Source organism: Ovis canadensis, chromosome 7 (genome assembly GCF_042477335.2).
Source record: "Ovis canadensis isolate MfBH-ARS-UI-01 breed Bighorn chromosome 7, ARS-UI_OviCan_v2, whole genome shotgun sequence".
Classification (NCBI taxonomy): domain Eukaryota; kingdom Metazoa; phylum Chordata; class Mammalia; order Artiodactyla; family Bovidae; genus Ovis; species Ovis canadensis.
Genome location: NC_091251.1, coordinates 101514428 through 101541911, shown reverse-complemented (window position 1 = coordinate 101541911; position 27484 = coordinate 101514428). Strand labels below are relative to the sequence as shown.

General features: G+C 40.0%; 1 protein-coding gene across 1 annotated transcript; it reads right to left on the bottom strand.

Annotated features, from left to right (window-relative positions):
* Window positions 1-247: 247 nt before the first annotated feature.
* LOC138443943 (neurexin-3-beta) lies at window positions 248-2540 on the bottom strand (the record flags this gene model as incomplete). Its single annotated transcript, XM_069597197.2, has 1 exon — window positions 248-2540. A coding segment is annotated over one exon (945 nt), but the record flags the coding sequence as incomplete, so codon positions are not given.
* Between the last annotated feature and the right edge of the window lie 24944 nt (window positions 2541-27484).

The window sequence follows — 27484 nt, the reverse complement described above, 5'->3', positions numbered from 1 at the left end:
TGACACAGTTAACTGTGACAAAACTAAAACTCACACTTTCTTCACATTTTAAGGTTTACTTTTTTGTTGTTTTGTTATTTTCTTTGAAAACAACATTCTCATTTCACTTCAAGATTTTAACAGTTTTCCTGTTTCAGTCATCCCATCAAACATACCATGATAAATATATCTGTATATATATTTATTTATATATATTATACTATTAAATTCCATTGTGTGTGTGTGTGTGTCACAGCAGCTTTATTCATTTGTTATTTATTTATCTTTAGAAAAGATGGGTGAAGGGAGACGTGAGCAAATGGAAGGATAGCGTAATCTGTAAATGTCAGGCTGGAAAATTAAATCACTAGGAAAAACATGATCATGTTGGGGGCGGGGGAAGAGCTATGAGTTTTGGACTCTGTCATGCCATGTTTGGCTTGTGTGACCTTTTGTGGTTCTATCACAAGTTGAACTCCCCTATTGTCTGATTTGATTCGTTAACAGACTTCTTGTATTGTCTTTTCTCTTATATTTGCATGCATTTCAATCAGTCACAGATCCAGCCCACCCCCCCCGCCCCCCTTTCCTAGGAAAGGCTCTGTTTTAATTTGTGGGGCTATCTCCTTTACCTCAATTTGGCTGGGCTCATGGACAGGAACAATATTTTTAAGTGAAGCCGATAGCTCTGAGAAAACCAGCCCTAACCACATCTGTTCAGGGTTTGGGTGGCAAATTCTGGAATTTGATCCTGAGGGACCAGCTTTTCCAATCAAAACTATCATCCATCCCATGATTTTGCTATGTATGCAGCAAAGCATCATATAGAAACAGACAACAGATTCTAGAAACACCACAGCCTGGTATGTAGAGTGAACACCATGGTAGCTTTTTGAGTTCATATGGCAACAGTCTCTCTTACTTTTGTTTTCTGAGATTTTGTTTTTCTTCTTCTTAACTTATGTCCAATTATTTTCAAAAAATAATTAAATACCCAAAAGCCATTTTTTTCCCCTCAGATCTTGAAAAGTTACACGCACACTGGCCAGAACCAGATAAGGGTGGGTCTTTGTTGTTTTTAACTTTTCTTTTCTTTTTTTTGTTTTTTGTTTTTTATATAATTAAACAAACAAACAAAAAAAAACATTATTACAGTCAAGCTTCACAAACAGTATTACAGACTCACTTGGAGTTATGGAACAAGTAAGCCATGAAGTCTTCTACCTTGGGTAAAAGGTCCTCAAGAGAAGGAAGCTTCCAAGTCTGCGAAAAGTTGGGGGGCCGGGCGGGGTGGGGGTGGGGGGGCGGCGGGGAGCCACCTGCTCGCTCCAGCGTGCAAAAGTGTGTGCTGGCTGACACAGCAGGGCAGAAAGAACTTTCTGTCTCCGAGCGGCGACTGTGTCAAAGAAGCCCGTGGCTTGCGCCTTCTCGGTTAGGTGCATCTTGGTGTTCTGTTCACGAATGATTTTCCCCACCGGAGTCACGGTCCACACAGCCCCGTCTCCTGGGACAGTTCTGACCCCTGCGGAATGCTCAGGTTGCCAAGTACACGCGCGCCTGTGGGCAGAGGAACGACCCGGGCTCAGCTTCGCGCGCCGGGAGCGGCGGCGTGGCGCCTACACGTAGTACTCCTTGTCCTTGTTTTTCTGTTTCTTGTGGCCGCCCTTCGAGCTCGGTGGCTTCTCCTTGAGCAGGGTGCCGTTGCTCTGCGCCGAGTTGCTGATGTAGTTCCGCGTCTCGTCCACCTGGTAGGAGCCCTCGTCCCTGTTCCTGTACTTGTACATGGCGTACAGGAGGATCAAGATGCAGAGGGCGGCTGCAGCCACAATGCCGACGACCATCCCTGTTGTGCTGCTGGACTCGCGGATCACCTCTGAGGCCCCCGGGACCCGTCTGACTCCCGGCTCCGTGGGGTTTGCTGTGGGCACATTACGGAACATGGGGGAAGTAATTAGTGGGCTCTTCAGTTTGGTGCTGTCTAGCTCATAGGCAGTGGGCAACGGAAGCAAGACTAGATCAGGCTGGGGTTTGAGCTCACGGTTATTCATTTTGCCAGCTGGCAATTTGGGCACCATCCCAGACGAGGAGGAAGCTGTGAAGCGGATCAGCTCAGGGGACAAAGATGTGGTAGTAGTCCTACTAGTTTCGGAGGCTTTGTTAGGTCTAAAGTCCTTGGATTCCCACTTGGGCGCATGTGCTTTGTAGCCACCTTCGAAGATTGAAGTGGAAAGACTCTTATCTGTTACCAAGGAGAAGGTGGTGTAAAAATCTTCATCATCAGTAGGGGGCAGGTTAGAGTCAAAGGTTTCCCCTGAGCCATACCCAGATATCACCAAGCCATCATCATCACAACCATCGCTGCCTTGGTCCGACAAGCAAGGTAACCCCGCCTCAGAGGTCATAGACAGGGAATCTTTGGTGGTCTCAATAATGGTGAGGAGGGGGCGGAAGGTAGGGGGGAGTGTAATGGAAGGTGCACGAGTAGCAATAGGAGGGGTAGCTAAAGGGTCTTCTACAAGAAGAGGGATAACTAATTCACCTCCTGGGATGGAAAAGAAAAAAGAGAAACAGAATTAGTACATTTGGAGAAACACAAGTCACAGCCGTGCTCAGTAAATGCCGTTCATAGGTCACATCTCAGAAATGATGAGAGCCTTGGATGTACATCCAGACCCTCTCTACTTGCAGCCTAATAGTTCTAGGCTGATCTAGAGCCCATGGTATGCCTCTTGCCACCAAAACCTGAAATTCATAGAGTGAGGGCTTAGATATTTAAAGATACTCTCAAGTAATCATTTAGATAGAATTCAAATAGGCTTTTTTCCAGGATCTGCTTATGGGATGATGACATTTAACTACACCATTGCAGATACTCACCATCAATTGTGCGTGTGTGTGTGTGTGTGTACTTGAACACATGCATGTGATTAATCTGAGCATTTCTTTATTTTCTTCTTGCTGCTGCTGCCGCTAAGTCGCTTTAGCCGTGCCCGACTCTGTGTGACCCCATAGACAGCAGCCCATCAGGCTCCTCTGTCCACGGGATTCTCCAGGCAAGAATACTGGGGTGGGTTGCCATTTCCTTCTCCAAGGCATGCATGCATGCTAAGTTGCTTCAGTTGTGTCCGACTCTGTGCGACCCCATGGACAGCAGCCCACCAGGCTCCTCTGTCCATGGGATTCTCCAGGCAGGAATGCTGGAGTGGGTTGCCATTTCCTTCTCCAAGGCATGCATGCATGCAAAGTTGCTTCAGTTGTGTCCGACTCTGTGCGACCCCATGGACAGCAGCCCACCAGGCTCCTCTGTCCATGGGATTCTCCAGGCAGGAATGCTGGAGTGGGTTGCCATTTCCTTCTCCAATTTTCTTCTTGGGTTTCTACTTATTTGCTCCCATTAGGATGAGAATGACAGATTTTCCAGGTCACTGAGATCAAGATCAAGGAACACAAAAGAGCTCATCTTCAGTATTTTATAAGTTGCTACTTTTCATTTCACATTTATCAAGTGTAGGCTTTGTTTAGTATAAGCTAAGTAAGGGGAACTTACAGAGGTTGGACATGTTCATACAACAGGCCTATTTTGACTATGCTGTTCCAGAAATTCCTCTGACTATAAAACAACAACTTGCTTTGTATTGGTCTAATGTTATATTCATACATTGCTTTTATGTTATATGCAATATATGCTGAGCAGACACTAGATTTTAAAAATACCTAGGCTATATATCCATGACTTACTGGAAACTTACTTTTAGATCCAAAAATGTAGAGGGAGCAAAGTGAATTTTTAAGATCAGTGATTCTTGTTTCGAGTGGCAGATACTTATCAGTGTACCCACAGACCCTCCTTACCGCCCTTATACTAGGACTAGGTCAGGAAAGGAAGGTCAGGAGAGTTCATTAAATGACAGTCTGTGGAAATCATGGTTATCACAAATATTCTGTGGTGGCTGTTACTCACCTAAATGTAGGGCCAAGCTTATTATTCCTGTATGTAAAGCAAGATAATCCTGTGTCTCTTTATAGTGTTATTTTCAAACAAAGAAAGAATCTCGGGAAGTCACAGTTCATGTCTTCTGTTAAATTTATTTAAAAAGTTATTTCAACTACTGTTTTTTAAAAATCTTCTCGCAGAGACGGCATGATGAGTCCCTGGCCCAGTTAATCTGCTTTCACCCACGTCAGAAGCTTTCATTCTCTGTCAGAGAAACTGAGTGAGAGGTTGGCAACAGTGTACCTGATGCGTATCATATGGAACGGAAGTCACAAGAGAGCATGGGACCATCATTCCTGACCTACTCAATGATGTTACATAAGTGGGGAAAGAAAACAAGATCCTTTCTGAGAATCTCAAGATGATATTTTGGCCTGTGCTCTAAACCCCAAGCTTCTCTTCTAGCGCTCAGAGTTTGCAGCTATTGAGCAACCGATTTTTGCAGATTTTACAAAGCTTAGGCTTGCTTTCCTGGGCTAGCAGGCCTATGTTTTTTTTCCTTTTTTTTTTTTTTTTTTACATTGTGACCATATATAATTCATATGTCTTGCAACTTATTTAATGCATAATTTATACACTTTTGCTAGTTTTTATAAGTGGAATTTAGAATACAGGCCCCCAGAGGTAAGCCAGTCTTAAAACTAACCCCGAGGTGCCTCCTTTTCCCCCTGTTCTTCCAGCCCCAAGTGTTACATTTAAGGTGATGGAAGCAAGCAGTGTTTGAGTATGAAAGTGCAGTGAGAACAAAGGAGTGAAGGCTCGTGCAGTCTGCTTAAAGATTCCCTTAGGATTGCTCAGAATGATTTTACTTGCCTTTGGAGGACAAGGCAGGATTTTCGTACCCATCTCACCCAGAACAAAGGTTTTAGCATGGGTGTTCTTTTCTGGCACAAATATAGAGAGTCATTTGCGTTTTAGAGCAAGGATAAAAGTCAACCCAATATATATTAAGTGGAAAATAAACTGGGATAAAGGGAAAGGAATGACTGATTTGTTGGGAGGCAAAGTCCTGGGACAGATAATTAAATGCAAAGGCAAATTGTTAAGTAGGATGTGAGTGTCCCTTTAAGTGAGATGAAGATCACTGTCTTCCTGATTACAGAGTGGCATTCATTTGCACTTTCAGTGTGCCATCTGTGACACCCAACTGGAGTCTTAACGTTTGCCTGTTTTTCCCCCCTGTCTTTTCAATCCTAGCTAAAGCTTCCAGAGTGTCTTTGTTGTTTAAAAAACCTACAACAGCTACACACTGCTCATTCTGCAGTTGAATCACTTCCACTTTCCTTTGCGTTTCACTTCTCATTCAACACCCTGAAGTGAGCATCTCTCTTGGAGCAGGAAAAAAAAGAGTGAAATTCATCCTTTTCATGATGGGAAGGAAAGAAGGTCTGGAAGCTTACTAATTAACAAAGAGCTTCTAAAAGTTGATGAGGCCCTTTTGTGAAATGGTAAAAGCTTATTTCAAAACTAAAATGATGGGTAGGCTGGTGCAAAGTTTTAATAACAGAATCTGTTAAAATTGTTAATCTTCAATTTTCTTGGCCATGCTACTATTAATCCTAGTAGTAGTGATAAAAATGATAAATTACGCCCCTCTTAAGGGCTTTTGAGCCTAAAACCTGGTAATGCTTTATCAATGAAATTGTAGAAGCTTCCATAGCTCCCCTGCCCTTGCAACTCAAGGAAGTGGAAGAATGTCTTTAGTTTAAAAGGGAGTCCACTGGGGTGTAGGAGTTGGTGTTATAAAGGGGAATTAGAGTGAACATAGGTGGAAATTTTTAGATAGCAGTAAACGGGAAAGGTGCCTGGGACAAGTATATGCCATTTTTATATCAAATTTTATATTTAAGATGACTCTAGGGTCCAGACGAGTCCAAGGGCTCTCACATCATTTGAGATAAACAGACGAGGCATGTGTTTCTCCCATCATTAGATCCTTACTAGAAATGACTTTGACTGCAGAGGGCTACTTAAGATTTCATGTTTATTTGTGTTAATCCAAAGTGACTATTCTCAGAAATGTTGGAGCAGCTGATCACTTTTTTCACTGCCCAAAGACCATGAAGTCAGTGATCTCTCAGATGGCCGTGCTTACAAAAGGATTCACAGAAGCAACAAGCTTAAAGTCATCAGGAGCTGCTGGCAGAGTATTGCAAAACCTGTAATCCATCAAAACTCTCATTTCCTATTCTGTCCCCAGAACTCTTCTTTGGTTTGGAATAAGAACTATCTGTTTTCCTTAAAGTTAGCATTTTAAATCAGGAATATATACTCTTTTTTGACAGGGTTGTGCTCTTCTTTAAACCAGAGAGATCACTAGGGATATAAAAGGTCTATTTTAGCCCTGAAGGCTGCCCTGCTTTTTTGCTTTATGAGTGTATTTATAGATATATAATTCATGTGTCTAGGGCTGATATTCAGCAAAAGGGGCTCTCTGCCATTGGAAAAGACAGTGTATTAAAAATTTAATAGAACTCTTCTGAACTGTGAGAATGTTGTAGGTGATAGTGATGTGGTGGGTCATCTCAAAACACAAGAAGAGAAGCAGAAAGTTTTAATATGGCTCCAACCTTTGCCTCTCTGGAGATATTTGGGTCTTAGAAGTCACAAAAATATGAAAACCAGTGACACTGAAGAATGAGACTCTGGGAGAAGACACCATGCTCCAAGTCCTTAAATTTCTTTTTATCTGTGTTTAGGTTCTTTACCTCATCTCTTATTTGCATTTTTCTAATTCTCTGCTGGGAAACTCACGCACAGTGGGGAGAAGTCATTTTTCCCCACCAAATTAGTTATTGAATTGTATTCATTTAGTCATTTGGTGCCGCAGAAGTGTATACTTATAACACATCCATATCTGGAAACTTGGAATTGTGAAGCTCTTCTTCAACCGTCCTCAGGAAAAATAGTCATGGATAGACATGGCAAGTCCCTGGGGAGCAGACACCGAAAAAATTCAAGTGTCTGAAAGGGACTTAGCTTTTTAAAGAGTATTTTAATGAGATGAGAATCTTTAGGCAGGACATTTTCCCCCTATTTTATCTGAAATGGATTTGATTCCAAAAGGCTACAGAGTCTATTCTTTTCAAGATGTGTCCAGATAAGATGAGCAATAGCCCCTTGATATCATCACATAGGTGTGCATGCTAAGTCGCTTCAGTCGTGTCTGACTCTTTGCGACCCCATGGACTGTAGCCCACCAGGCTCCTCTGTCCATGGGATTCTCCAGGAAAGAATACTGCAATGGGTTGCCATGCCCTTCTCCAGGGGATCTCCCCAGCCCAGGAATCGAACCTGCCATTTCCTGCATTGGCTAGTGGGTTCTTTACCACTAGCACCATCTGGGAAGTGTAAAAGAAGCAATGTCTTATGGAGTTTTTCATCTGCATATTGGTTAAGAGTTTTGCCTTTGAAATCACTCAGACTTAAGTTAGCATCACAGTTTTCTGGTTTACTAGCCCCATGAGTTGGTCAAATTTATTAAATTCTTTGTAAAATGGAAATAATAACACAGCTTACCTCAAGCCATCAGTGTAAATAAAGATTCATGTTAGTGTCACTTAAAATGCATGTTAAGTATTTAGCACAGAGATGACTGCTATTCTAATATGCTATTAGTCATATTTCTATTAGGTATTTTGGACCTATAAACACTGATACTGTTGATTACTTTTTTCTGACCATTTTTAACAGAGTAGTCTCATGCTGAGGTAGAAGTATAATAATATAGGATCTAGATAATTAAGGCTCTTTTTAATGCAGTGTTTGAAGAATGTTATAATAACCCCAAGAGCTTATATTTAAAAAAAATGACTAGCCTTATATCAAATGGACTTAGGCATCTTCAACAAAAACAAAAGGTTTCAATTAGATAAACTAGCACTCCATTTAGGAGGTTCTTAGTTTTAAACCTAAACTATCATCCAACATATCAACACTATATACTCATATAAACCAAGGCAGATAAGGCTCACTCACAGATGCTGCTGTATTAGAATCATATCCCTTATCCACGCTTCAGTTTGATATTTTTGCAGTAGTAATACTAATACCTAAAATTAGAGTGAAGCAAGTAGCGTCTTCATTTAAAAATTCTATAGCACTTCTTGCTGATCTTATGTTTCCTGAAATGCGTAACTGATCCAAATACCTTTAAGGGCAAGGGGTATTCTCATGGCAGAGTCACGCAAAATGGTAATACCTACCGAAAACATTTCCTAAATAAAACCTGAGGTGTGAAAATCATCATGTTTCTTCTTGAGAGAATCCTAGGATCCTTTCAAAGCTTACCTGATTAAATTTCTGAGAGAAATGGCAAATATTAATAGAAAGGGAAAAGGACAGACAGACAGGAGGAGGGGAGGTTGGGTGCTTACTGTGCACGGGTGTCTCTCACCATCGTTAAGGCAGCATTAACGATGCTTTGGAAGGCAGCAGTATCATATTATCATAGGACAATACTTAAGAAATCTGAGATTCATGATGTCTCTTTTCTCAATCAGTCTGATTTTGCAGTTTTCAGTGATGGTGATATTTTAATCCTGGATAAAACAAACTCTACCATAGTCACTTGAGAGTATCTTATTTCCCCTGTGCTGAAGGAAAATAAAATCAGGGACTGATTTTCCCAAATGTTTTCTAAGGAGTTAAATTAGGATGTAATTACCACTAAAACATGTCGTTAACTCAATTAATTTTCTTCTAGGGTACAGGCCTCCCATAGGTTGTATCTAACTTCATATCCCACTGTAGAAACTACCATTACTTTCAAAGCTTTAAAAGTTGGTTCAGGCAAAGAGGTCAGGCTTCCCTTGGATGGTAAGAACAATTTACCTATACCTTTCCGCCAAGAGTAGAATTCACATCGATTATTAGGAGCAATTCAGCACAAAACATAACAGTGAAAATTAAGCAAATAGACACAAATGAAATAAAACATTTACTATTATCTTAAAAAATCATAGAGTAGAAAATAAAATCAACTTCAGGGCCAAAGTAAGCTAGAGGGAAAGAGAGCAAATAACATCAACATCAAGGCATTCACAATATAAGGAAGGACAGAAAGAAAAATAAAAGCAAATAAAAAAATACAGGTTGTTGTAGAGAAAATAAAGAAAGAAATCATTTCCATATAGACAAAATAATTTTTAAAAAAAGCATACTGTATTAATTTATAGTCAACTTACATCAACAAATTGCCCGCATGTTTTTTGGCATGAAAGAAAAATTTACAAAAGAAAGTTGTGTAAGAATGCTCTTGGACAAATAGAATTGCCACATTCTTGTAACTTGCTTTTTTTTGTTGTCATTTCTTTTAAAACTTTTGAGCAAAATGTCTAATTTTCAAATATAATAATTTACAACAGAGGATGATACAGGAGGCAACAACACATACATCCACACCACATAACATGAAAAGAAAAAAAATCTGCACTTTATCAATTTTTTTTTTTACTTTCAGGGGCTTGGGAGGGCATCAGCTTTGAATTTGAAATTATTCTGATTGCGATGATTAAAAAAAACTTTAAAAAAAAACCTGTTTAATTTTATAATTTGCCTTTAAAAAATCTAAGAATCTAGAGAGTTTTGAATGAATTTCTGCATTAATATAGGTTCTCAGATATATATTGAGTTTAAATCTTTTTGTCTTTTTTTGACAAGTTCTAGAATTTCTTTATTTGAAGGGGATGGATGACAGCACATAAATTTGAACAATGCTAAAGAAAGGAGGGGGATGGGAAGGGAAGATGCAGAAAGGGTAGGGTTGTATCTATGAGTGTACTACACAAGAGATGAAGATGATGGGAGTAAATGTGTAAGTGAGTCGCCATGTCCATGTAAGGGCGGCACGGAGTGATCTAGCTGCATTAGAGCTTCTGGCTGTAAGGAAGGGATGGGCAATATACAAAAACAAATGAGCCTACACATGCCCATCTACAGATATAAAGAACAGAACTCTAACACTGACAATCTCACACACCCTAAGCTGCAACTTCTTCAACATGCAATTATTCCAAAAATCATTACAGTTTCATTAAATATTTTCCAATAATAAAAACAGTTAAACTTTTGTCCCTACTAAAAGTAGCCAAGATACATGAAATAATAATAGTAGTAATAATAATAATACTTATAATAATGATCAGAAGGTTAAAAGCAAAAACAAGGAGACTAGGTTTATGCATTCAAGTTGAAAAACTTCAACGGCAGCCACACAGCCCCATCGAGAGTTACGGGAGGGGTTAGAGATCTTCCTATGTGACTGAAAGACAAAGTTGTGCAGGGAGCCTGCTGGCTGGGTCATTTATTACTTCCTTCTATAGGAAGGGTACTGTCTGAGTGATGTCACCCATCTTCCCCATTCCACCCATGGTGCGTGTGATTCTGGTGAGACTGGGCTTATGTTAAAGATGTGGCTGTGGGGATTCTGCAGCTGAAGTTGTTCCACATTTAAAGAGGGAGTGGGGGAAAGTTGCAGAAAACAATTCATAACTTTTTTTTTGTCATAGTTTTGGATAAAACCAAATCTAAAGATCCAGCAATTAAAAAGAAACACATCAATATATAGATAGATAGATAGATATAGTACAAAAAGCACTTAATTCCCAAATAAGAAGGGAGCAAAGAACAAAAAATAATTTAAAGAAAAAAGTAGTTCACACACTTTCAGAGATGAACAACCAGATGCACACGCTGAGGAGGCACAGACAGAGCAGTCAGGGGACACTTTTTTTTGTTGTTGTTGTTGTTTTGTATTTTCTGGCTTATCGATTCCCCTTTTGGAGATAGCCAACATTAAAAACAAATTTTGCACTTTCTTTGAAAAAGAAAGTTTGCATTTTCTTAACTTTTTTTTTTTTTTAAATAAAAAGGGCGTGCAGTCTGGATGTACGTCCTAAGTAGACATTTGAGAGAGAAAAAAAGAGGCTAAGACTGACAAATGGGTAATTGTCTATTATCCTGTCACTGCAGGAATGCTAACCAAGTTAATACATGCTAAAAGTAAGTTGCATTTAGGGAAAATAGAAAAACAGAACAGCAAGCTAGGGTTGGGAAGAGGTCAGCAAGACAAATTTGAGAGTAGGAGAAAGGTATTGGATTTAGTTTCATGCCTTTCCAGTAGGGGCAGAGGGCATCCCAAGACTTCTGGCCAATTGCATTCTTGTAAGCATGTGTGTGGATATGTGTTCATGTGTTGGGCGTTGAAGTAGAGCATGTAGAGGCAGCAACTGAGGTAAAAAATACCCGTGAGTTCGTGGGTTCTGCTCTAGGAAACTTAGCCCGGATTCATTCACAATCTCAGAAGGCACATTTTGTAAGACATAGAGGGGTCATCATTAACACGGCTCCATGTACGTGTTCTTGGGCTTAGCCAAACTGACAGGGTACACGTGTGACAATTGTGGTCATCAAATGTACCTGATAAATGGAGAGTCTGGAGCTTTTCCTATGTAACAGGAGCAAACCCCCACTCTCCAGGCCTCTGCTCCGAAAGAGCACAGTGCCACAGAGTCAGTAAGCTATAGGATCGTCAGGCAATGAAGGTAGCTTATTTGAAGGACATTGGGGGAACCTGTGCCTGTCTCCTAGAGACTGTGGGAAATAAAATGCTCCATTCAACCTACAGTGACAGAAAGAAAAGAGAAAATGTGTGTGTGTGTGTGTGTGTGTGTGTATGAGAGAGAGAGAGAGAGAAGATAGGGCAGAAAGGACCACGGGGAAAGAGTTTTTAGAAATGGCCTCAGCCTCTACTGGAAGAGATCACAAGAATTACACTAATTAGTTTGTCCCTGTGAGAACATAAATGGTCAACCAAGGACTGGGAAACCCGGGTAGGAGAACCACAGAGGTGAGACACTTTAGAGCATCTGGTTCTGAAGCCAATTCCAACTACTCCTAAGAAGCTTTTTGGGGTGACTTTGACAAATAGAATACATTTGTGAGGAGGAGTCAGACTTTTGTCCCCTATGGGACGCCCCTTTTATTATTTCATTTTAAAATGATCATAGTAATGTGTCCCCATGGGTCAGTCCGTACCAAGATTTTTAGTCTCTGGTTTTATGTGAATTGTTATTCTAGGAACTTCACAAAGTACAGCTGGAGGTTTTAGGAGGAGGGGAAAAAATCCCAAAAATATAGGAAAAGAAAAACCCTTGTTGCCATTTAGTTAATTTTTTTGGAATAATTATACTTTTAACATTGAATTTTATTGTATGACAAAACCCTATAAATGTTAATATTGCCTCACAAGGCATCAATTAACTTCTGGAGAACAAAGTTTTAATAACATTCACATGAGCTATTTTTTGTTTCATGGGCAATTTTGTAGGAAACATAGTGATATAAATCTGAGATACGTCCAGGTATCATACTCCTATAAAATGAGAGGTGTTTTGAAGAAGATCCATCAGCAATTTGAGTCTCCTAAGGTTTATACTGAGTAATTTACCTATTTCAAAATTGCCTGTTTTAAAGTTTATATAAGTAGGACACCATTTACTTTCTGGAAATCACTGGTTTAAACAATTGAACATACCAAAATTTACGGTTGTCATTTTGCAAATAAAATAATATATGTATTTTTTAAACCCATGGAAGCCAGTTTCAAATGAAGCCAACACAGTGCTATATCAGTGCATATACGTTTTAGAAGTCAACCAGCAGTTAATACACACAAAGCTTGTCTGATGTCTAACATAAGATAGAAAATAACGTTGCGAGTAGCTCATAATCAGGTCACAACTTCATTTTCATAGTTCATTAGATAGCTACACTAGGTTTTTATTACCAATAACTGCATGGTTCTCTGTATATGCCTCTGCTGAGTGTTAAGAATGCTTTGGGATTATATTCCATTGAGAACAAATAATACAACAATTTGACTTGAAATAGCATATTTTGATGTGACATTTTTATCCCACTATGTCCTAATAACTGTCTAAATGCAAGATCTGACTTTTAAGAACATCAAATGCAGTAAGATGGAGTTACTCCGAATGCATCTCAGAAAGTGCACTTGTTTTGAAGAAATATGTTTCTCAGCTGCCTGTGGTTGTACCTGAGAAGCCCAAAGAATACTGAAGGAATTCAAGGTGCAAACCCGCCTCTCTGGCAGAGTGGGTCCTGCTCGATAAGGACACTGTCTTCAGTGTGCACAGGTGAGATCCCAGAGGAAAGTCCAAATGAATTATTTTATATAACCTCCAAGATGGAAAAGAGCCCAGAATACCATCAAGCCCAATACTCAGAATTGTATTTCTATATTAATGATCTGCTTGCTAAATAAAAGCAACTTTTTATACTTAAGAAAAAAGATAGGATAAAACATTACAAAAGGTAGTACTACATTTTCAAACCTCACAAGGTAGGACGTTTACATGTAGAAGGACCTTGAATTAAAGACTTCTTCCCCTATGCTTACAAAACCCTTAACTTGTACCTGCAGCTCTGTCCCCTAATCTCCATTCTTTTCTGTGAACCTACTGCATTCTATACAGATTTTCAAAGACTCTAATGCTCCATTTCATTTAATTTGTTTTCTTCTCACTTTCAGCCAGATTCTAAGAACTTTAGGGTGAGAATATTGCATCTTTTTATCTTTATTTTTCCAACTAACCAAAATACTAATAATCATTCAAACATTTTTGAATGAACTAATGAATGACTATCATTAACTGCTTTTTTTTTTCACCCCTACACTAAGCCTAGAGCTTTCCATAGAGGAATTAAAATCTCATATCAAAAGTGGCTCCCCTTGTACCTGAAATCTAGTATATGGGACAGAAGTCTTAGAGCCTGGAGACCTGAGTTCCAATCTTGATTGTATTACCTACTATGCTAGTTTGTTAGGACATGGAAAAGTCAGTTAATCCCCCTGAGTTTGTTTCTTCACGTGTAATATGGAGATTATAATGTCTGGTTAATTAACCTACCTCAAAGGGTAAGTTTATACAACTGAGACTTTGAATGTGAAAGAGCTTATAAATTATAAAGGGCTCTTCAAGTGTCTGTTACTATTTTCTTCAAAGTCAACACTGTAGCATCAACTATAAATTGAGGGTGTCCCAGACAGTGGAGATTAGCACTACTCCAAGCGTGACCCTTGGAGTATGTGCTTCAGCTTATTCATCAAACAAATAATAGCCTCAGTCAAAAATCTTAACATAAGTAGTATTACTACTGTGCTGTGCTTAGTCACTCAGTCATGTCCAACTCTTGAGACTCCATGGACTGTGGCTCACCAGGGTCCTCTGTTCACAGAATTCTCCAGGCAAGAATATTGCAGTGGGTTGCCATTCCCTTCTCCAGGCGATCTTGCCAACCCAGGGATCAAACTCGGGTCGCCTGCCTTGCAGGCAGATTCTTTACCATCTGAACCACCAGGGAAGCCCCTGTTGAACTTCTCTTGAACTCCTGTTCTACCTCTCCAGCAGTGCTAAGTTCTTAAAGCTTGATTAGTTCATATTTCAGTGGTGAATTGTTATTTCTGTGTATAATTTTATAGTTACTTTGTTTCACTCTTCTGTGGGTTAGAGTTAAGCTCCAAAGAGGTCATATTGAGATATGTTCCCATAGGAACACTTTTTATCAAGTCATGTGATTTGATACGTTACTCCTCACCCCAACCCCTGGAATCTCAGTTTGCTCATTTACAAAATCAGAAAGACAAGTCCATTTTAGCTCACAGATGTATATAAATTTAAGTAAAATTACTTTGGAAACTATGCAATATTTGATTCAAATGGAAGAAGATGTTATTCACTATATCCTAAGAGTTCAACGCCACTTGTCACTACTGAAGAAACCAATTAGGATAGTGACAAGGGTGGGTTTCTCATCAAATTCACTTGGAAAAACATATCCCAACAAGGATATGGGGGATAAGATGAGGATATGAAGGGATGGAAGGTCAAAGTAGCATTTTAGCTCTTTTCTTCCAGAAGAGTTAATACTGGTTAAGATAACAAAAGAGAAAACCCACTTAAGAAATTTCCAGGAATTAATATTTTTATTTTCATTTTGTTTGAATGGTAATCAGGTATTAGTACAAGTAATTCTGTCTTCAGGATATTACAAGCTCCTTGATGCACAAGCTGAATCTTTCTAATTATTTTATGTTTTTTTAAATCCATCTAACATAGAGCAGGGCACACCTCAGGTCTTCAGTACATATTTGTTGAATTCAGCTACAAAATATAGAACAACTTGCAACACTTGGATCTCTGATTTGTGAAGTGAGTGGGATTCAAAAAAGAGTCATCCTTATTGATACTCATTTATTTAATCAAGAGTTCTCTTCTGCGAGTATATTCATGAAGAGAAACAAAGGCAAATAGTGCAAATAGGGCTTAAAGCCATGAATTTAGCAATTGCTCTCCTTTTCTTAACCTTGCTTCTCTGTGGGTTTTTAGGGCTACAATATGCATACAGCTCATTATTTGCAAGCTACTAGGTCTTCATAATATAATTAAAGTGCAAGACATTAGCTAATAGAAAAGATTTGTTTTATCCACATAAAGACCTGTGTGCCAGTCAGAAATGAAGACTGTCTGAAATACTTTCTTCCTTTAGCTTGAATAGCCCAAGATTTTTCCAATTTTCCTCCTTCTCTTCTGATCCTTCATCCTATTTCTTGGTTAGTTCCAGGTGTGGCCCTAGGCCAAGCCATCCCATCCTGTCCCGTCTGTAAAGACCTATCACTCATATGATGGTGATTTGCAGTTCAAGCCTCCTTTCAGATTCCAATTTCCCATATCCAACTGGCTACTCTAGGTTCCTACTGCAATATCGAAGCAGCACCTTAAATTCAAAAGAGCTAAGAGAGAACTTTGGATTCCACTGTCCTCCTACACTTGCATCTTTCCCATCTTTTGGGTGTGACCCAAGTGTTGTTGTTTAGTTGCTAAGTCATGTCCAACTCTTTGCAACTCCATAGACTGTACAGTGCATACGTGGAGGGGAGTTGGGATAGGGGATCCAGGTGAACAAACCCCTAATTAGTCATGATATTTGAGTCCCTACCCCAACTCACCTCGACACATGCAGTGTAGCAGGAAGTTCTGTTGACTCTGGCAACAAATCCCTTACATTGACTTTCCCCCATAGCTATCACCCATCTCATGGAGTAAGCCACTATACTTCCTTGTCTGGATGCTGCAGTAGCCTCCCCATTGATTTCCCACATCCATTCTCCATAACAAAGCCACAGAAATGTTCAAGAATTATATAATATCAAACAGGTCAAGTCACTTTCTTGCTTCACATCTTCAAAGGTAGAATTTTCCAAACCAAAATTCTGTACCACGACCTATGGTGAAAGTTGCCTTTGATCTGCCTACCACTCTCCAACAGCTGCCCCTGACCCAGAATGTCTCAGAATCTGGCCATGCTAGCTTCCCTTCCAAGAACACCCCGTTACTTTTTGCTTGGTTGATTTCTTCTGATGGTCCAGGTCTCTCTCCCAATTTTACTCCTCAGAGAGGTCTTTCATGACTTCCTTAGTAAGCAACGTGCTCACTAACTGATCATCCCCTCATGATTCTCTGTAGAATTTACTAGGTAATTCACACCTATTTATTCATGGAATATAAGCTCCATGAGCATGGAGATTTTGTCTTATTCTCCAGTGTACTTAGAGCACTGCTTGGCACTTGGTATGAACTCAGGAAATCACTGCTAGTGAAAGAACCATGGCTCAAATAGCCTGAAAACCCTTCAAAAAAGGGAGGTCAGGCTACTCGTCTCTCTTGCAATCCTCCATAGCTCCACGCACAGTGCTATTCCCACAGGAGACCTTGAGTAAATGGTCTGTAGACTGACTACTGAGGCATTGCATTCTCTATTCTATTTTCTTTTACTCTTCTCTAAACCAGATGGGATTTCCCTGAGTTCCAGCTAGCAGTTCCAATGCAAATTGGACCTTCTCATCCACAGCTGGCTTAAGCCTTCCTCCCAAACCCCACATCACTGTCTAACTCATTCTTCCTCTCATAAACTGGTGCTGGGATGTTTATTAAAAAAACTCAGGCTTTCCTTTGCAGTTGTGAAAGCTAAAGATAAAATAAACAGGACAGTCAGGCCTACCGCTGCCAGACTGTGATGTATGTCTTCAGGCAATAGGAAGGAATGGGCCAAATGAATTATCAGTGGGAGTAATGGTGATTGAGGTAGTGAAAATGTACTTGGCTATTTTGCCTGCTGCGGTCCTGCCGTCAGTAACAGCAGAACCCCACAACAGTGGGGTCTTTTTCCTGAACTGATACCACAAGACTTTATGACCATGTTTTTAGAGTAATAAATTATTAAAGAAGCTTTATTTTGCTTCTGTTTTCCACCCAAGTCCCTGTACTCTCTCATTATGACCAGAATCCTGACCATGTTCCTTGCGCTGGTGGGTTTTTGGTGGTAGAAGCTGGGCGTTCCTCTGGTGCCTCCTCTCTGCAGACCCCTTAGGTGCTCTATGTTGTCCATGAGAAACAGCCATACTTGATGGTGTATGTTACAATAAAATTCACCGTATCTTGAAAACACCCTCTTTTCACCTAAACTCCATCTTCACTGCAAGCAATGTACAGTGTTCAAAAATCAATATCATGAAGGCATTTTTATACTCAGTTGAAATTAATACTATGCAAACAACATGAAAAGCTTGCCCAAGACTCACGCATTTGACATCAAAATGATATACCACGATTGCCTGACTTTGACTATGTCTCGTGGTGGTTGTTCAATCGCTCAGTTGTGTCTGACTATCTGGGACCCCACGGACTGCAGCACATCAGGCTTCTCTGTCCTTCACCATCTCCCGGGGCTTGTTTAAACTCATGTCCATTGAGTCGGTGATGCCATCCAACCATCTCATCCTCTGTCGTCCCCTTCTCCTCCTGCCCTCAATCTTTCCCAGCATCAGGGTCTTTTCCAATGAGTCAGTTCTTCACATCAGGTGGCCAAAGTACTGGAGAATCAGCTTCAGCGTCAGTCCTTTCAATGAATATTCAGGGTTGATTTCCTTTAGGACTGACTTGTTTGATCTTGTGGTCCAAGGGACTCTCTTCTCCATACACAGTTCAAAAGCATCAGTTCTTCAGTGTTCAGCTTTCTTTATGGTCCAGTTCTCATATCCATACATTACTACTGGAAAAAACAAAACTTTGACTAGACAGACCTTGGCTGGCAAAGTAATGTCTCTGCTTTCTAATAAGCTGTCTAGGTTGGTCATAGCTTTTCTTCCAAGGAGCAAGTGTCATTTAATTTTATGGCTGCAATCACCATCTGCAGTGATTTTGCAGCCCAAGAAAAGAGTCTCTCACTGTTTCCATTGTTTCCCCATCTATTTGCCATGAAGTGATGGGACCGGATGTCATGACCTTCGTTTTTTGAATCTTTAGTTTTAAGCCACCTTTTTCACTCTCCTCTTTCAATTTCATCAAGAGGCTCTTTAGTTCCTCTTCACTTTCTGCCATAAGGGTGGTGTCATCTGCATATCTGAGGTTTATTGATTGTAGCATGATTTTGACTATGTCTTACCTGAGTCTCAAGCAGCTGATTTACCAGAGAGAAGAAGACTACAGAGATGCCTACATGTGTAAGACACATATCATGAGATTTATTTTTAAAATTTGTAAACTCAAATATTGTAGATTAGAAAGGAGATATAATACATTCCCTAGTCATTCCAAAAACTCAAGGCACATGGGCCTCCAGATTAGTAAAGTGACATGCTTAGGGACAAATGCACATGATAAAATGGTTGACATAGTGATCCTTGAAAATATGAAAAAGGAAAATATATATATAAATTTTAATTATATAGTTAAAATACTAAATTAACCAGAAGCCTACTTCTAGAGGGACATGTTCTTAAGAGTTATTGAGAACTTACTCTCTGCCAGACATTGTACTAAGTACTTTAAATATTTAATTTCACTTAATCATTACAAGTTCATCTTACATATCAGTCAGCTTGGGCTGAAAGGAGTTAATTTGCTTGAATTTATACAACTAGGAAGTTGAATAGTCATGACTAAACTTAATCCTCTATGTTTTATATTAAACAATGCTGCTGCAAACCAGGATGTTTTTCAATATTCAGTTCTCACTGAGTATGGGAAGTTATAAACAGCTAATCTTTAGGTACAAAAACAACTTCCACAGGAGATCCTAGGAGCTCTACCAATTTATTTCAAACTCCAATGCACAATGAGATGTTCACAGGGGCTCCGAGAGGCTTTTGGCACAATCTCTGGTCATTGAAGCCAGACCTACTAAATCAGCCTCTGTTGGGTATAGTGGGGACAAGATGACAGGCACTGTCTGAATATCTGTTTTTTTTAAACCTCCCAAAAGGGTTTTTATGTAAAACCAGGTTGAGCTCATAATCAAAAGACCTACTAAATCCCAGCTGTGATCTGCTCCCTATCACCTGGAATTAAGCCATAACCTCTCTTGCTTGTAAGATGGTGATAAACCTCACTGGATGTTGAATTAATAGGAGATGCTAGCTATATAAGCATTTTATAAAATATATATACATACTTTTAAAATGTTATAAGACTAAGAATTATCTTCACTGGCACATCAAAACCTGCTTAAAATTACGAATACATTAATTTTCAGTTAAGTTCAGTTCAGTCGCTCAGTCATGTCCGACTCTTTGCGACCCCATGAATCGCAGCACTCCAGGCCTCCCTGTCCATCACCATCTCCTGGAGTTCACGCACACTCATGTCCATTGAGTTGCTGATGCCATCCAGCCATCTCATCCTCCGTCCTCCCCTTCTCCACCTGCCCACAATCCCTCCCAGCATCAGAGTCTTTTCCAGTGAGTCAACTCTTTGCATGAGGTGGCCAAAGTACTGGAGTTTCAGCTTTAGCATCATTGCTTCCAAAGAACACTTGGGCTGATATCCTCTAGAATGGACTAGTTGGATCTCCCTGCAGTCCAAGGGACTCTCAAGAGTCTTCTCCAACACCACAGTTCAAAAGCATTAATTCTTCGGCGCTCAGCCTTCTTCATAACCAACTCTCACATCCATACATGACTACTGGAAAAACCATAGCCTTGACTAGATGGACCTTTGTTGGCAAAGTAATGTCTCTGCTTTTCAATATGCTATCTAGGTTGGTAATAACTTTTCTTCCAAGAGTAAGGATCTTTTAATTTCATGGCTGCAGTCACCATCTGCAGTGATTTTGGAGCCCCCCAAAATAAAGTCTGACACTGTTCTCACTGTTTCCCCATCTATTTCCCATGAAGTGATGGGACCAGATGCCATGATCTTCGTTTTCTGAATGTTGAGCTTTAAGCCAACTTTTTTACTCTCTTCTTTCACTTTCATCAAGAGGCTTTTTAGTTCCTCTTCACTTTCTGCCATAACGGTGGTGTCATCTGCATATCTGAGGTTATTGATATTTCTCCCAGCAATCTTGATTCCAGCTTATGCTTCTTCCAGCCCAGGGTTTCTCATGATGTACTCTGCATAGAAGTTAAATAAGCAAGGTGACAATATACAGCCTTGACGGACTCCTTTTCCTATTTGGAACCAGTCTGTTGTTCTATGTCCAGTTCTAACTGTTGCTTCCTGACCTGCATATAGGTTTCTCAAGAGGCAGGTCAGGTGGTCTGGTATTCCCATCTCTTTCGGAATTTCCCACAGTTTATTGTGATCCACATAGTCAAAGGCTTTGGCATAGTCAATAAAGCAGAAATAGATGTTTTTCTCGAACTTTCTTGCTTTTTCCATGATCCAGTGGAGGTTGGCAATTTGATCTCTGGTTCCTCTGCCTTTTCTAAAACCAGCTTGAACATCAGGAAGTTCACAGTTCACGTACTGCTGAAGCCTGGCTTGGAGAATTTTGAGCATTCCTTTACTAGCATGTGAGATGAGTGCAATTGTGTGGTAGTTTGAGCATTCTTTGGCATTGCCTTTCTTTGGGACTGGAATGAAACCTGACCTTTTCCAGTCCTGTGGCCACTGCTGAGTTTTCCAAATTTGCTAGCATATTGAGTGCAGGACTTTCACAACATCATCTTTCAGGATTTGAATGAGCTCAACTGGAATGCCATCGCCTCCACTAGCTTTCTTCGTAGTGATGCTTTCTAAGGCCCGCTTGACTTCACATTCCAGGATGTCTGGCTGTAGGTGAGTGATCATACCATCATGATTATCTTGATCGTGAATATCTTTTTTGTACAGTTCTTCTGTGTATTCTTGCCACCTCTTCTTAATATCTTCTGCTTCTGTTAGGTCCATACCATTTCTGTTCTTTATCGAGCCCATCTTTGCATGAAATGTTCCTTTGATATCTCTAATTTTCTTGAAGAGATCTCTAGTCTTTCCCATTCTGTTGTTTTCCTCTATTTCTTTGCATTGATCGCTGAGGAAGGCTTTCTTATCTCTCCTTGCTATTCTTCGGAAATCTGCATTCAAATGCTTATATCTTTCCTTTTCTCCCTTGCTTTTCACCTCTCTTCTTTTCACAGCTATTTGTAAGGCCTCCCCAAACAGCCATTTTGCTTTTTTGCATTTCTTTTCCAAGGGGACGGTCTTAATCCCTGTCTCCTGTACAATGTCACGAACCTCAGTCCATAGTTCATCTATCTATTTTAGGACTGTACAAAAAGATCATTTTTTTTTTCTAATATTCTGCTGCTGTTGCTGCTGCTGCTCTAAATTTAACATGGTGGAAGCTTCTGTTATCTACAAGTACCTATCAAAATAATCTAAATGATTTGATACCTCTGCTATTTCCCTGAGTTGTCAAATTACAAATGCTCTCTGAATATCTCTGTTCCACATTGTTTTCTTCTGTACCACATCCTAATCCATCTCTGCTGTGCACAAATTTTTAAAAAGTGCTACAAATCAATAGTTGGAGAATTTTACCACATTGTTCTCTTTTGATACCCTATTATTTTATTCTACATTTTAAATCCAAACTGGTAGGGTCCACTAATTGTTCTAAAGAAAAATGGCTTTCTCTGGACTCATCAAACAGATGCCATGCTCAGTCTCAGGTAGGACAGAAGACACAAGAATCAGCTTCCTCCCGGGTCCTTTCAGCACCATGGAGTCCACCTTGTCTGCCAGAGTGACACGGTGTTCAGATGAGGACAAGACACTCACAGGGCTGCAGATCAGTGTCACAAACTGAGCGAGGGTTACAGCCAGCTTTGAAAACAGAAGCGCCGACCACCATGGGTCACCGTTAATATCTCCTCGGCCAGACCACATCAGCTTTTTTCAGGGTGCTTTCCCGTATTATTTCTCCACCGTGATAGCAAACAGATCCTGATCTATTTTTGTCCTGGGCTGTTTCAGATGAATATGCTACTTTATCTTTAGGTTTTCATGCTAACATATGATAACCACATGAGGTATCTATCAACAAAGGAAATATTTGAGAAACAATAAAGGTTTTCTCTTCCGTAGTGGTATTGTGTTTAATTAAGAAAGTCAGCATGGTGAAACCCTGAAACCTACTTCCAATCTCCATCTTTATGCAGAAATTTAATGTGCTCACATGCACTGACTCCGTTAGAATGTTTGCTCATTAATTTTGTTCCTCTTTCCTAGTATTAATCCGTAGTAATGTTTTCCCCAATGCTATTAGCCAAAAGGTCATAATTGTTCTTTCAAATGGATGGATGGCACTGAAAGCTGAAACTTAAAATTCATCAACTGCTAAGTATTGTCTCTGAAAAATCATGTATCCTACGGTTGGCCTTTGTTGGGGCTCTCTTAAAAAAATAAGGCTATGCTTTATTACATATTATTTAGTTATTCAACACAAAATATATTAGCCCTCCCGCAAACAACTTACTAGGAAAATCCTTATTATCTTGGACTCTAGATAGGATTTTTGGATAGTGAAAGATCATCATCACTCTCTTTTTTTTAAATCGATAGGCAAGGTGACTAAGCAACCCAGTTGAGAGCTCAGGCTTGAGCAGTGTCATGAAAACTTAGACAAATCATTTAGTTCTTATAAAACCAGTTTTATCTTTCATTTTGTTTTGGTTCTGTTTAAGTTGTCCTCCAGATGAGGGTATCTTATTTCCTTGAAAATATTACTTAGCAAGAAATAAGAGAATATACAGTTTTGGTACATGCATCTGTCTGCTTGAAAGTCAGGGCTGTTTCACTGGATAGCTCCAGGGGATGCGGTTCCTGTTGCAGTTCATGTAAGGAGTATCCCCTCAAGTTGAGCAATGCAATGCCTGCCCAGTCTATGCAATAACCCCATGCAAGTTACCTTTGTACTTATGAATTAGCGTTTGTAACTACTCCAAATAAGACCTATTTCTGGTTCAGTTCCATTGATGACAGACAGTGTTTAGACAGGGCAGCAGCACGCAGTGGACAACTGTCCTTGGTCATTGCTACTTAAGGGTGTGAGCAGTGTTGACCAGACAGATAAAGACAGGAAGAGAGGAATTATAGGCATGAGGCCATAGCACAGAATAAGGATCCAATAAATAATTACTGGAAAATAAAAAAAAGTTATTTCCCAGCGTACCCTATGGACTTGGCTCATGGGCACAAATCAAGACAAAAAGATATTGCACTTTAAGTGTCTATGCATTGTAGCTTCTGAAGATCCTTCATATTTGGAGAGATTTGTTTAACCTATAGTCCCTAAGACTTATTTCTTTGGTTTAGATGGAAAGAATTTTAAAGCAAGGACTAAACTAGAAATAACTCACTCTGATACTTTTACAGAAAGTAACACAAAAGAACTATGAAGGGTAAAAAGAATGACTTTGTTGAGTAATAGCATTCACTATGTGTGGTCCAAAGAATAAAGTCTTGAAGGAGAAAGAGTTGGAAGTAGCTATCCAATGTTTCCAGAGAAACCAGAGAGATAAGTAAGATCGAATGCTGTTTGTCTGCTCACACTGTTTATGCATCCTGCTTCAAGTAAAGTTTCCAGAAAGTAAGCTCTCCTGACTTTCCTAGAAAAGACAGGACATTAGGAAGCAGGGCATGGAAGTAATCTTACTTAGTGGTTATGTAACTTCAAGTAGGAGAAGGCAATGGCACCCCACTCCAGTACTCTTGCCTGGAAAATCCCATGGACGGAGGAGCCTGGTGGACTACAGTCCATGGGGTCGTGAAGAGTCGGACATGACTGAGTGACTTCACTTTCATTTTCACTCTCATGCATTGGAGAAGGAAATGGCAACCCACTCCAGTGTTCTTGCCTGGAGAATGCCAGGGACGGTGGAGCCTGGTGGGCTGCCGTCTATGGGATCGCAGAGAGTAGGACACGACTGATGCTACTTAGCAGCAGCAGCAGCAGCAACCTCAAGTAAGTGGCTTTAATTCTCTGCACCCCGTTTTATTGCCTATAAGTGTAAGGGTTAGATAAGATAATCTTTTTTTAAATTAATTTACTTTTTATTGAAGGATAATTGGTTTACAGAATTTTGTTGTTTTCTATCAAACCTCAAATGAATAGGCCATGGGTATACATATGCTCCCTCCCTTCTGAACCTCCCTCCTATCTCCCTCCCCATCCCACCTCTCTAGGTTGATATAGAGCCCCTGTTTGAGTTTCCTGAACCATACAGCAAATTACCATTGGCTTATCTATTTTTAAATTTAGATATCTATTTTATCTAAGGTTAAGTGGGCCTTAGAAAGCATCACTATGAATAAAGCTAGTGGAGGTGATGGCATTCCAGTTGAGCTCTTTCAAATCTTGAAAGATGATGCTGTGAATGTGCTGCACTCAATATGCCAGCAAATTTGGAAAACTCAGCAGTGGCCACAGAACTGGAAAAGGTCAGTTTTCATTCCAATCCCAAAGAAAGGCAACGCCAAAGAATGCTCAAACTACCGCACAATTGCACTCATCCCACATGCTAGTAAAGGAATGCTCAAAATTCTCCAAGTTAGGCCTCTGTTCAAGCTGGTTTTAGAAAAGGCAGAGGAACCAGAGGTCAAATTGCCAACATCCACTGGATCATCGAAAAAGCAAGAGCGTTCCAGAAAAACATCTATTTCTGCTTTATTGACTATGCCAAAGCCTTTGACTGTGTGGATCACAATAAACTGTGGAAAATTCTGAAAGAGATGGGAATACTTCTCAAGAAACCTATATGCAGCTCAGGAGGCAACAGTTAGAACTGGACATGGAACAACAGGCTGGTTCCAAATAGGAAAGGGAGTACGTCAAGGCTGTATATTGTCACCCTGCTTATTTAACTTCTATGCAGAGTACATCATGAGAAACCCTGGGCTGGAAGAAGCACAAGCTAGAATCAAGATTGCCAGGAGAAATATCAATAACCTCAGATATGCAGATGACACCACCGTTATGGCAGAAAGTGAAGAGGAACTCAAAAGCCTCTTGATGAAAGTGAAAGAGGAGAATGAAAAAGTTGGCTTAAAGCTGAACATTCACAAAATGAAGATCATGGCATCTGGTCCCATCACTTCATGGGAAATAGATGGGGAAACAGTGAAAACAGTGTCAGACTTTATTTTGGGGGGCTCCAAAATCACTGCAGATGGTGACTGAAGCCATGAAATTAAAAGACGCTTACTCCTTGGAAGAAAAGTTATGACCAACCTAGATAGCATATTCAAAAGCAGAGATATTACTTTGCCGACTAAGGTCCGTCTAGTCAAGGCTAAGGTTTTTCCAGTAGTCATGTATGGATGTGAGAGTTGGACTATAAAGAAAGCTGAGTGCCTAAGAATTGATGCTTTTGAACTGTGGTGTTGGAGAAGACTCTTGAGAGTCCCTTGGACTGCAAGGAGATCCAACCAGTCCATTCTGAAGGAGATCAGCCCTGGGGTTTCTTTGGAAGGAATGATGCTAAAAGCTGAAACTCCAGTACTTTGGCCACCTCATGCGAAGAGTTGACTCATTGGAAAAGACTCTGATGTTGAGAGGGATTGGGGGCAGGAGGAGAAAGGGAGGACAGAGGATGAGATGGCTGGATGGCATCAGCGACTTGATGGACATGAGTTTGAGTGAACTCCGGGAGTTGGTGATGGACAGGGAGGCCTGGTGTGCTGCGATTCATGGGGTCACAAAGAGTCGGACATGACTGAGCGACTGAACTGAACTGATCTATTTTACATATGGTAATATAAGTTTTCATGTTACTCTTTCCACACATCTCACCCTTTCCTCCCCTTTCCCCATAAGCCCATAAGTCTATTCTCTATGTCTGTTTCTCCACTGTTGTCCTGTAAATAAATTATTCGGTACCATTTTTCTAGATTCTGTATATATGCATTAGAATATGATATTTATCTTTCTCTTTCTGACTTACTTCACTCTGTATAATAGGTTCTAGGTTCATCCACTTCATTAGAACTGACTCAAATGGGTTCCTTTTTATGACTGAGTAATATTCCATTGTGTATATGTACCACATTTTCTTTATCCATTCATCTGTTGATCGACATCTAGGTTGCTTCCATGTTCTCAGTTCAGTTCAGTTCAGTTGCTCAGTCATGTCCAACTCTTTGCAACCCCATGAACTGCAATATGCCAGGCCTCCCTGTCCATCACCAACTCCCGGAATCCACCCAAACCCATATCCATTGTGTCGGTGATGCCCTCCAACCATCTCATCCTCGGTTGTCCCCTTCCTTCTCCTCCTGCCCTCAATCTTTCCCAGCATCAGGATGCTGTTGTAAATAGTGCTACAATGAACAATGGGATACATGTGTCTTTTTCAGTTTTGGGTTCCTCAGGGTATATGCCTTGGAGTGGGATTGCTGGGTCATATGGTGGTTTTATTCCTAGTTTTTAAGGAATCTCCATACCGTCTTCCATAGCAGCTATATCAATTTACATTCCCAACAACAGTGAAAGAGCGTTTTTTCTCCACACCCTCTCCAGCATTTATTGTTTGTAGACTTTTTGATAAGGTCCATTCTGACCAGTGTGAGGTGATATCTCCTTGTAGTTTTGATTTGCATTTCTCTAAGAATGAATGATGTTGAGCATCTTTTCATGTGTTTGTTAGCCATCTGTATGTCTTCTTTAGAGAAATGTCTGTTTAGGTCTTTTTCCCACTTTTTGATTGGGTTGTTTGTTTTTCTGGCATTGAGTTGTATGAACGGCTTGTATATTTTGGAAATTTATCCTTTTTCAGTTGCTTCATTTGCTATTATTTTCTCCCATTCTGAGGGCTGTCTTTTCACCTTTCTTATAGTTTCCTTTGAGGTGCAAAAGCTTTTAAGTTTAATCAGGTTCCACTTGTTTACTTCTGTTTTTATTTCTATTACTCTAGGAGGTGGGTCATAGAGGATCTTGCTTTGATTTATATCATCAAGTGTTCTGCCTATGTTTTCCTCTAAGAGTTTTATACTTTCTGGTCTTACATTTAGGTCTTTAATCCATTTTGAGTTTATCTTTGTGAAAAAGCAAATGACTTAAGGAAGGTAAGTGCTTTTGCTGATGAAGCTCAGTAATTTTCCAAAGCCAATAATATCATTTCTCAAATATTTCGACCTGATTATATTTACAATTTACCTAAGTCTGTGT